The sequence below is a fragment of the Hevea brasiliensis genome, chromosome 15 (genome assembly GCF_030052815.1).
Source record: "Hevea brasiliensis isolate MT/VB/25A 57/8 chromosome 15, ASM3005281v1, whole genome shotgun sequence".
Classification (NCBI taxonomy): Eukaryota; Viridiplantae; Streptophyta; class Magnoliopsida; order Malpighiales; family Euphorbiaceae; genus Hevea; species Hevea brasiliensis.
The window spans coordinates 64,804,507-64,816,332 of record NC_079507.1 but is presented as its reverse complement, the minus strand read 5'-3'; the positions used below and the strand labels follow the sequence as shown (position 1 = coordinate 64,816,332).

The 11,826-nt window shown below is 31.6% G+C and overlaps 2 protein-coding genes across 2 annotated transcripts; one reads left to right on the top strand and one right to left on the bottom strand.

The window, feature by feature from the left end:
- Positions 1-1,403: 1,403 nt before the first annotated feature.
- LOC110672204 (early nodulin-like protein 1) lies at positions 1,404-3,094 on the bottom strand. The gene is made up of 2 exons (XM_021834917.2): positions 2,541-3,094; positions 1,404-2,450 (listed from the first exon to the last, which is right to left on the bottom strand). The coding sequence occupies exons 1-2, from the start codon at positions 2,716-2,718 to the stop codon at positions 1,567-1,569; spliced, it is 1,062 nt and encodes a 353-aa protein (XP_021690609.2). The 5' UTR covers positions 2,719-3,094; the 3' UTR covers positions 1,404-1,566.
- Positions 3,095-5,973: 2,879 nt separating this feature from the next.
- On the top strand, positions 5,974-11,570 carry LOC110672201 (protein DETOXIFICATION 19-like). The gene is made up of 7 exons (XM_058136671.1): positions 5,974-6,511; positions 9,317-9,861; positions 10,196-10,282; positions 10,400-10,456; positions 10,557-10,795; positions 11,023-11,141; positions 11,266-11,570. The coding sequence occupies exons 1-7, from the start codon at positions 6,200-6,202 to the stop codon at positions 11,398-11,400; spliced, it is 1,494 nt and encodes a 497-aa protein (XP_057992654.1). The 5' UTR covers positions 5,974-6,199; the 3' UTR covers positions 11,401-11,570.
- The last annotated feature ends 256 nt before the right edge of the window (positions 11,571-11,826 follow it).

Here is an 11,826-nt window from a genome sequence, read left to right as displayed (position 1 = left end):
GGCGAGACTACGTGGATAAATAACTGACGTCTGAGGTTCCAATTTTGTCCTGTCATAAGCTACGTGGCGGTTTCTGTATGTAAAAGGTCTCTTTCTTTTTGACCTTTAACTGAAAAGTCCAGTTTTTTGCTGCCACGTGAGACACAGACTTTAACACGTAATGCATAGCGATTGCGATGGTTGTTTTTTTTTTTCAAATGAATTATGATTAAGTAATTGCAGGTCGGTTCAGAGATAGAAAAATTTAGGAATTGAACTTTTCAATTGTTTAATTTTTTTATATTAAAATTTAATAATTTTAATAAATCTTGAAGGTTACACTAATGAATTTGAACATGACATGTGAACTCTTATCTTGATGGTTGGCTAATTTTCTGGGTTCTTCCTTTCACATTTGGCAAACTTACAGCTACAAATTAAGGACAATTATTGATGTGTATTAGGCAATTTTAATGCTGGCCAATCAAGTCAATCGAGGGCAGTATCAGTTATATCATGTCGATCACAAGCCTCAGGCGTTTCTAGATGTGGACCTTCCTTGAAAATTTGAATGCCTATCCTTGGCAGCTACAATGAATTTGCTAGGCTGATTTGAAAACAAAATTAATTCGACCCATCATCACAGTGATTGGTGAAAGAAAAATAAAATATTCTCGTCCATTCATCACATCGGCAATGACATTGTACAATTGCAGCTACTTATTTCAATCACATTGAATTGAGCTTTTCTTATGGTAAAGAGGGCATTGGAGGGATTATCTGACGCTCCCGATCATATAATAAAAAAAGAAAATTAAGTATTTTTGTTTATAAGAGCACTTAACTTATGGTGTATTTAAATTTAATTATAAGCTATTATTAAGTGCAAGCCAAGAAAAGAAAGGGATTTAAATATTTTGTAATGGATCAAGAATTAGCCAAGACTTGTAATTTATATATTTAAAAAAATAAAGTTAAAATAAAAATGGAGAATTTTATCACTTCTTATAAAAGGGGGTGATGATTCACTTGATTTTGTAATTAATACATGATTAAAAATGGGAAAGAATATCTTCTATGAGAGGAATGCCAACTGGGTTTCCATTAGCAAGAATACCACTCAATTTGGGCAAAGCTTAATTTGTTACGCGCAAAAACAACTTCTAATATAATTTAATTTTAATTGATTTATATAATTATATATAAATAATTTAATTTATAGATGGGATTATCTAAAAATCTTAGCAATAAAGAAATTGCATCTTTTGATATGGCAATGACAGATATTATAATCTCATTTGCTCTGCAGATTAGTGATTGAAGAAATTTTAATAGAATTTTGCAATATGAAATAAGAGATCATCAAAAAAAGAATTTTCTCATATAAATCCAAAGGAAAAAATAAATAAACAAGTGCACAAATATTTTAAGAATATCAAGATATGTCATTAACATAAATTAAAATAAATCAAACCATTAAACAAAGGTCTGCAGTGATATTAAAACCATATTTAAAAAAAAAAAATTAACTGAGAAATTCTAACAAAACTATTAAAAAAATCCAAATCAAACCCATTATCAGATTATTCAATAGACTCCCCGAGGAGATGCACAAATAGTAACACTGACAACAAAAGAGACCGCAAACAACATCATCATTGAAGGAGTTAAAGCCCATGAAGCAGAACGAGATGGACCAGGAGCATTGACGTTTCCAGTATTATCGTTGCCTGGTGATGATGCTGGCTCAGGTGTGGATGTTTCTGACGGAGCTGGAGAGGCAGCAGTAGGAGCAGTTGCAGGAGATGGAGGGTTTGGTGCCTGAGTTGCTGGTGAAGGAGCCTCTGTTGGAGATAATGTTGGTAATATTGCAGAAGGAGATGGAGACGGTGACTTCACTGGAGATGTCTGTGGAGTATTAGACTCTGGTGATGGAGCCAAAGAGGGAGTGTTGGCATTAGGTGATGGAGAAACAGGGGACACTGTAGGTACAGGTACCGGAGCTGAGGATGGAGATTTGGGTGATGGAGCAAATGAGGGAGTCGGGGCAATTGGCGATGGAGAAACAGGTGACAGTGATGGAGACACTGAGGGAGTCTTGGCAATTGGCGATGGAGAAGCAGGGGACACTGTAGGCACCGGAGACAATGATGGAGTTTTGGGTGATGGAGATGCAGGGGAAATAGATGGAGGGTGAGCTACTGGGGATGACGCATTTGGGTATATGATAGGAGGCTGAGAGACTGGTGGGACTGATTTTGTTCTAATAGCTATAACTACAACGATCAATCTTTGTTCCTTCTCACAATTGTCTTTTTTTCCACTAATAAAAAAGAAAGGACCAGAGTGATCAAGTTGAAAAACAGAGGTGCCTGATTTCAGAGTCTTGAGAGGATTTTTTGTGTTGCAATTATAATAGTCATCTTTCTTAACAAGCAACACCGAGTCTGTTCCTTCTTTGTACTTAAAAACTACAAAAGATCAAATCGAACATCAGTAAAAGAAGCAAAGAAATCAAATATTAAAAAATCAAAACAAATCAAAAAAAGAAAAAAACTCACTGAGAGTGTCATTAACTTGGAATCTATTTCTCCCAGCCCAGTCATTATATTTCTCAGAAGGATTTACAACCCAACCATTTTTGCCACCCACATAGAAATTGGTGTACGCCACTGAGCAAGAGAAGAAAAAGCAAGCAAACAAAGAAAAGAAAAGGCACGGATATAATTGAGACGCCATATTGGAATACAAGCTAAACGGAGAAATGGAAGGACTGATGTATGCCTAAAATCACCACTAATATATAGGGAAAAAAATGAGAGTGAGAGGAAGAGGGAAAAAGAAATAGTAATTTGGAGTACTATTTAGGAAGCAAAAGATTTTTGGGATTTCTTAGTGATATTGATGAAGAAAGGGTTGAATTATGATAGGACTTTCCATGAAAGTTGAAGACCTTCAAGAATTCTCCAGGAAAGAAATAGGGAAAAGCTGGTTTAATGGATACAAAGTAAAATGTTTACCCCCATTAAAGCTGTCGCCTTTTTCTCAAGTTGCCTTAACTTTTGGTAATCAGTGGGAAACAAAAAGTAAATTTGGTGATAGTTTTTTTTCCGGGGCACCCCATCATAGATAGCAACATCAACTGCAATAATATATATATATATATATATATATATATATATATATATATATATATATATATATATATATATATGTGCTCTCACGGTAAATTTCGTCGGGAGATTAGCTTCCAATCAATTATATTATAATGGCCGGCGTAAGAATGAGGGCATGCACTTTAATTTGACGAAGTCTTAAATTTGAGTTATTCTGTCCTTGTTTTTGTAATATAAATTTATATTTGAAACAAGAGCTTATGGGCGATCAAATTGAATTGCAGGGGTTTTATGGTAATCGATTTTAGTCGAAGAGCTGAATAGTAAAATGCAAAATAAATAATATATCTTTAATCATAAGAACAAATGAACGAGTTAGGCAATAATTTTATCAATCACTTGATTTTAATTTTGCTTAAAATAATTTAGCAGATGTCATAATAGCACACAAAAACTTTGAGGATGTGGTAAAATCAACAGCCTTGATTATGGCCTCAATTTTGGACACCAAATTTGAATTTCTGGTATTTGCTTAACCCTTAATTGAATCGTAATTAAAATAATTTTTTATAAAAGTAATTTTTATTATAAAACATAAGAAATTAAAAATTACTGTGAGTTATATAATAAGAAACAATTCTTTTCATTTAATAATGAGACCTTTATATTTTTTTAAAAATAAAGAAAAATATAAGCGATGAGTTTGGTGAGTTGATGTGTAACTAATAGGAAGTTTTGACGAAAAAGAATTAATATATTCATTTAAAATTTTATGAATAATTTAATATTAATAATTATATGATGAGATTAGTAATTAAGTGTATACGCTGTAATAAAAAAAAATTTGAAAATCATATACATGATATTTTATCTTTAAAGAAAAACTGCCCAAATCAAAAAAGTGCAAGGACAACTGAAACAATAATTCATTCATGTTTCATTTATCATTATTCTTATTTATAATAAATCATAATAAAAATAAATCATTTTAAAAATCCATCTATTTTGACAATATGCTGTAATTTCTTTTTTTCTTTTTAATATTTTTTTCGCCGAGAAGACAAATAAACACAGATGAAAGCCATGAAAACAAGCATAGTTTCCATTGGCTTGTATTTCATGTTTAGGATTGGAGAAGCCTTTTTCCATAAAAATATAATATATAGAGTAAAAGTTCTTTGTCCAGGGGAAGGATTCTGGTGGACAGACCTTCCATACTTGTGCTTCCTGCGTGTGAACTGTGAAGTCGTTACTGGCCGTCGTTTGGCTCGGTGCTGCGGAGGGTTTTGCTCTCGTGGCTTCCTTTGCTATTCGGGTCGAAGTCCGCCCGCGACGCCACCTCTTGCTCTAGGGTTTCAATGGTTGGAGCCTTGGGCTGGCCCCTTTTTTTTTTTTTTTTTTAACTTGGGTGGTTGGTTAGATTTGGATCCTTTTCGGTAACCGGGCCTTGAACCCTGATTTTACTCTTCAGCCCATTAATGATATGTCTACTATTTTGTAAAATTAAGAAAAAATGGCTCTTTCTCCTGGGCATAAAATGGAAATGCACAGTCACAAACTATGAAGAAAAAAAAAATATATATATATTGGTAATGACGCAGCAGTGCATCTGTCCCTCCACGCCACGCCACGCCACGGCATGGCATATTGGTGTGCATTTGTCCTTAATTGAAAGGCGTGGAAACGTCTTCAAAACTCATGCATTCCTCGTGGCAAGCATCGTAACACTCATTATCATATTTAATTTCCCATCGCCAATCCCTAGCTTCTCCAACTTCGAGTAATGGATATCAATATCATCATAATCATAATTATTTTTTTTCTTCCGAAAGATATAATTAATTCATTGAAGAAATATCATTGAAGTTGCGATCACAGCAGTTATAAACAGAACTCGTTTCATGGGATTAAATTTAAAAGAGTCCTCACGGAAAGTCTTTTGAGCTGGTGATGACTTTATTTGATTTCATTATGGGTTTTATTAGATGGGTTGGGCTTGTTATGGAGACAAAGGAAAGGAGAGGCATTGCTTCAAAGGTTTTGCTTTGTGTGGCTTTATGGATTTTATTTTTGTAGGGCTATGCAGACTTCTTATGTACATTGTATTTTTAACTATCTTTACATCAAATCTTCATTATAATTTTTTTTTTAATTCCAGTTCATATCTAACTAAATATACCAAATTATCTAACCAAATATACTCAGTTAACTTTGTCTCTCTTCCGCTCTACAGGATTAATAGATTTTTTCTTTTTTAAATTTGTCTTCTCCGCTTATTGTACTTATAAAAAACAAAAAAAGTTGTTTTGATAGCATTTATCACTCATAATGATAGAAAAAGGCAAGAGAGAGAGGGAAATAAATTAGTTAGGAGAGAGAGTGATGACCAGGCGCCCACAATAAATGAAAATTTTCAGTTATAATTTTATATTCTATTGTTCTTATATCGTTGCATATTTACTTGACAAAAAAAATTGGTGCATATTTAGAATGAGTTTTTCCTGATAAAAGGAGCTAATTGCAGCAGTGAAATTTTTATTTAATAAAATTAATGTATATATAATATTTTTATTATAATTATTAATTATAATAAAATTTATATAAAATTTATCATAATTAATAATTATAATGATAAATTTATTATACAAATGGGACCTATTGACGGAACCAATACGGATTCCTTGTGGGCCTGTGATGATTTTACGTATCAGACACCATGTCATGTCAATATGACAACCACATGTAGTACGGCTGCTCAATTAAAGTTGTTTAATTGGGATGGGGATCGATGTAATTTTTTTCTATCGAAAGTCAATTGTACTATAAAATAAATATGATTTTAAAAACATATGTGTATATACTACTATATGGTCGAGTACAGAAATCCTGTTTTCCGTGATTCATGGACTCCACTAGTTGAACAGTCAAAATTTTAAATATAATAAAATAAATATTTTTTTTAAGAAAAACGTGAGATCTCATCTTATTAGAAAACGGCCTAGTTGAGTAGCCGCTTTGTATTCTCAATTTCTCACCATTCTGGGCTTATCATTGGTGTAAGGTTCATCGCAGTGCTTCGGCCTCCGATCAAGAGTAATATAGAGATGAAGATGGACAACAAGCAGCAGCAGCCAAGGGAGGAGCAGATCCAATTGTTGTCAAACGCAAGGTTAGATGGCGGTGGAAAAAAAGAGGAGAAAGAAGAAAGCAGGAGAAAGTTCTGGTGGAAGAAGGTGTTAGATGTGGAGGAGGCCAAGAAACAAATCTTTTTTTCCCTACCCATGATTCTTACTAATGTTTTCTACTATTTGATACCTTTAGTTTCGGTCATGTTTGCTGGCCACCTTGGTGAGCTTGAGCTTGCTGGCGCCACTCTCGCCAATTCCTGGGCCAGCGTCACTGGCTTTGCCTTCTTGGTAATTCATTCAATCTTATCTTTTTTATTAATTTATCTTTCACGTTTTCCCTTAATAGAAGTATTCGGTTCTTGCCCTTTGCCTGTTAGCTAAGACTCATAATTGAGAAGTAAGATTCAATTGCTAATAAGCTGTTTGTGATCAACACGTATTTGAAGAAATGAATCTAGGGCTCTCCCTGTAGCGCAGGACTATTTTTACTATTTCCGACTTGATTAGTTTTTGGGCCCATTCGAGTTCCGACTTCCGGCATTGGATTTTCACACCCGCTGGTCGGAGTTTCGCCTAATTCCTTAATTTGATACTATTATTTTAGACTGTTTTACTTGAGCTGCAAAGTTACAAGGAAAAGGAACCATCTCTGATTAGCCAAACAGTGGGCTGCCCCAGGGTGAGCACTATTCGGTTTACACTGAAAAATCGAACCGAACTACCTTAATTGGATAATTCAGTTTGGTTTTTAATATAATTTAGTTCAGTTTTTAATATAATTTGGTTCGGTTCGATTTTATATTTTAAAAATTTATTATTTCGGTTTGATTTAATTTTGGAAAAAAAAATCGATTTGAACCAAATCGAACCGAATAGTATTTTTTATTTTTGAATTAATTTATTTTTATAGGAAATTTATGAATTATATGTAATTATATATATATATATATATATATATTGCTTAATTTCATTGATTAATGGTTATTAGGTTCAAACTAAGGTTAAAATCAAATTATATAACTTGAAAATCAAGTCTAAATTAAAAAATAAACAAAATTTGGAACCGATTGGTTTGAATCAAATCGAACTGAAATAAAGCGGTTCAGTTTGATTTGATTTTTTATTTATCTCAGTTCAGTTTGGTTCTAAAATATAATAATTCAATTTTGGTAATTTAATTCGGTTCGATTCGATTTGAACTGAATGCTCACCTCTAGGCTGGCCTATTACAAGAGTGTTTTGCTAGCTGGAAGTGAGCATTATTCGGTTGTTACCAAACCAAAAAAATTTAATTATTCTAGTAAGAATAAATTTGATTTGATTATTTTTAGTTAGTAATAATTAAAATTTTTAATTTATTATTATTAATTTAAAAATTAATTAAAATAATTAAATTTTTATTAATTAATATATTAATTTTAATTTATTAATAATATTATTTATAATTATTATTTTTTATTTTATAATAATATTTAACTTATAATTATCTTCTTATTAATATTAAATCATACTTATTATTTTTTATAAATAAAAAATTATAAATATATATTTTTTAATATTTAATTAATTAACTGATTATATAAAATATATATTTTATTTTTTCAATTAATTCAGATATAATCGATAATTGATTGAATATTTTTTATTTTGATTTATTTTAATTTTCTTTATTCCATTTGATTAATAATTTAAAATTGATTAATAATTTGATTAATTAAAAATTTAATTTGATTTAATTCGATTAACCAAATACTCATTCCTTAACTATAACTACTTTAAAATTCGAGACCGAAGGGATTGTTTAGTGTTACTTGATCCAAGTCTCTTGAAAGAGACCAAAGTTGCCTATCTTACTAACTAGTTTATTTAAATATTTTAAATTTTTTACATAATTTAAAATATATTTTATATGTAATATTTAATGTTTATATATTCTAGCTCAAGCTCAAATTAACTTAAGTTTATTTAAATATTAATTTAATAAATAATTTTAATAATGATCTAGCAAAATCGAAGTCAAGATCAGAAATACAGCGAGTTGGCTTTAAACATAAAAAATAAAATTTTGATCAATTTAATTTGAGTTTTAAGCGTCTTATTTTATAATTAAATTAAGAAATTGTCTATATTAATACGGGTGACTATTAATAATTTTAATTTATATATTTTTTAATTTTAATATATAAAAATAATATAATATTTTAAATTTATTTTTATTATTTTTATCTCTAAAAAAAGATTTCATAATAGAAATAATTAAAATCTATGTATATATATAATATAGATATAAATATATATATAATCATATACATTAATATATTATAAGTTACCTTATAATAGCTATTGGTTATAGTATTAATAAAGTAATTATTAAATAATTTATAATCTAGATATAATAAAAAATATCACATAATAATAGTATGAAAGAAAATATCATGTAATAATATTATAAAAGGGAATTTCACATGGCATTATCTTAGTATAGATTTATGAGTTCAAATAGTTTATTATCTTGATCATACTTGATTCAACCACACTTCTAACTAGATAAGTCCAAGTTTAAAACCTTCACAATACTAGCATTTATTATTATTATCATTGCTATTGAGCTAGGCCTAGGAACAAAACCTGCTTTTTTAAGGATCGAGTCGAGCTTTCTGTTGTTATTGAGAGATCTACTACTAGTGTTATTGAGAAGTTATTATTCTAGGGTACTTAAGTTTGCCAAGCTTGGTTTGTTCAGCAATTAAAGACATATCACTTCGAGTCCGCATTTTCCATTCCCAAAGTTTGCTTCCAGGCCAACAGCAAAGAAGTATTACTGGTGCCATTAGCTTACTGTTTTAGCAGTCATAAGTGTTGGATGCATGTGGGAAAAACAGGAGCAGCAAGAGGTTTCTTCCTGGAATTTAATTTATTACCAAAAAAAAAAATCAAGATAATGGTGATATGGTGATTATATTAACAATCCTAGGGAAATGAATGACATCTCTGATGCAGTATTTTGTTTCATATAGGCTTGGTGTCTCACTGTCTCTATTTAATAAACCTTTTTGGTTTTCTATTAATTTTTTTTTTCTTTTGTTGTTTTAGATAGGTTTAAGTGGATCGCTTGAAACACTTTGTGGCCAAGGCTTTGGTGCTAAATTGTATAGAAGGTTGGGAATTTATCTGCAAGCGTCCTGCGCCATATCATTCTGCTTTTCCATTATCATCTCTGTAATCTGGTTTTATACGGAGTCAATTTTGGTCTCAATGCATCAAGATCCGCAAATTTCTGTCACTGCTGCTCTCTATATGAAGTATCTCATTCCTGGATTATTTGCATATGGATTCCTGCAGAACATCTTGAGGTTTCTTCAGACACAATCTGTTGTCATGCCCCTTGTCCTATTCTCAATTATACCAATGTGCATTCATATTGGTATTGCTTATGCTTTGATTCACTGCACAGCTCTTGGGTTCAAGGGAGCTCCACTCGCAGTTTCAATTTCATTGTGGTTATCAGTTCTTATTTTGGCTATGTATGTGATAATTGCAAAGAAATTTGAGCACACGTGGGATGGATTTTCATTCGAATCATTCAGCTACATTCTTATCAACATAAAACTAGCTCTTCCCTCTGCTGCAATGGTATGGTAAGGAGCCCCATCATTCATGAAATTCTCTCTTCCTCATAGTTGACGTTTACAAGGCAAATTCTTTGTATTAGTCCTTTAACCACAACTAAGTCTACCAAAATTCATTGCTGACATACAGAAGATATCATCTTCTATTTCATATTAGCAATCCGATATAAAATTCCTCAAAACTTAGTTCAACTAAGAGGTCTTGTGTGTTTAATTATCCTTGCCATGTTATCAGAACAACATCATACTCAACAGGAATATGAGACATATTCATTTCATGAACACTAAAAAAATTTCAATTCACTTTTCTTTTCCTTTTTTTCCTTTTTAATTCTTTTGCTAGCTTGGAGTATTGGGCTTTTGAGGTTCTGGTGCTCGTAGCAGGAATAATGCCAAACTCTAAGATAACTACCTCATTAATTGCAATATGGTATATTTACTTTCCTACTTTTCCTTTCTTCTCTTAACCTTTACAATAGTTCTTTGTCTTCGTGACATATAACTTCTCATGTTCTAATTGGATTTCCATGTTGGTTTTCATAATCAGCGTGAACACAGAAGCTGTAGCCTACATGTTAACCTATGGTCTCAGTGCTGTTGCAAGGTTAGCTGATAGATTAAATTAATCCTCATGTTTTAGTTCCATATTCTGTTTTCTATCTTTTTTTTTTTGGTATGTTGAAATCATGGACTTTCTGGGACAGCACAAGGGTATCTAATGAGTTGGGAGCAGGCAATCCAGACCGTGCTAAGGGAGCTATGGCTGTGACTCTCAAGCTCTCTGTCTTCCTTGCCCTCATAGTTGTTTTGGCTCTAGCATTTGGTCATAATATCTGGGCTGCAATGTTCAGTGACAGCCGTGCAATAATAAAGGATTTTGCCCCCATGGCACCCTTCCTTGCAATTTCCATTACAGTTGATTCCATTCAAGGTGTCTTGTCAGGTTTGAACCATTCATTTCTTCTATAGCGTCGAGCAGTTTTCGGCTTTTAGCATCACCACTACTCCTCAAGCTGTGATTTGAACTCTATAACATTTTAATCAAAGGAGCACTGATTCTATATTAAAGAAATCACTTAACCTAAAAGCTCAAGCTTTTAATCAGCAGGTCTTCATCTTGAATGCATTTCCATAATGTCTAATTAATCAAGTGATATTATGATGCTACAGGAGTGGCCAGAGGATGTGGTTGGCAGCACTTAGCCGTATATGCTAACTTGGCAACATTTTACATCATTGGCATGCCAATAGCATGTCTTCTTGGATTCAAGTTGAAGCTTTATGTCAAGGTAAAGCAACATTGTAGTAGTAGAAACGTAATGAAGTGGGCAGTGCTCAGTAACCTGTTGGTACAAATAATGTCTCTGTTCCTACTTCCTACTAACTCATCTGCCTTATTTATTTTGGTAATAGGGTTTGTGGATTGGCTTAATCTGCGGCCTTTCTTGCCAAGCTGCTACCCTCTCATTGATTACAACGCAAGCAAAATGGACTCAGGCGGCAGATCTTTCTATAAGCAAAGATGAAGAAAACCCACTTGTCAGTTAGCAAAATTTCAATTTAATTGCTTGATTCGATTATATGTAAACTACAAATAGTTGTTGTTGGGTCATTTGTTAGTCGGATAAAGGGTCAAATTGGCCATTAACTTTGTAAGGATGTCCAAATAAACCCATTTTTATTTTTTTAGCTTAAATAAACTTAAAATTTTCTGATAAGGTTCAAATTAGTCCTAGCCTTATAAATTATTATTAATTTAATAATATTTTATTAATTTTTTATTTATAAAAATTAAAATTATTTATCAATTTAATTAAAATAAAAAAATAAGGAACAAAAATCAACTTTGTAAAATTTTAAAAATTAATATTTTATTATTAAAAAAATATGAGATTTATGTATGAAACTCCAATAATCCAACTTTCTCAAGTTGAAAATTTGTTCCTTCTTCTCCAGGAAATCGCATTATCAAAT

Coding starts and splice junctions, on each gene's coding strand:
- LOC110672204 (XM_021834917.2), bottom strand. CDS start 2,718: ATGGCGTCTCAATTATATCCGTGCCTTTTCTTTTCTTTGTTTGCTTGC. Junction 2,451..2,540: donor CCAAGTTAATGACACTCTCA/GTGAGTTTTTTT, acceptor GATCTTTTGTAG/TTTTTAAGTACAAAGAAGGA.
- LOC110672201 (XM_058136671.1), top strand. CDS start 6,200: ATGAAGATGGACAACAAGCAGCAGCAGCCAAGGGAGGAGCAGATCCAA. Junction 10,283..10,399: donor ACCTCATTAATTGCAATATG/GTATATTTACTT, acceptor TTTCATAATCAG/CGTGAACACAGAAGCTGTAG. Junction 10,796..11,022: donor CATTCAAGGTGTCTTGTCAG/GTTTGAACCATT, acceptor ATGATGCTACAG/GAGTGGCCAGAGGATGTGGT.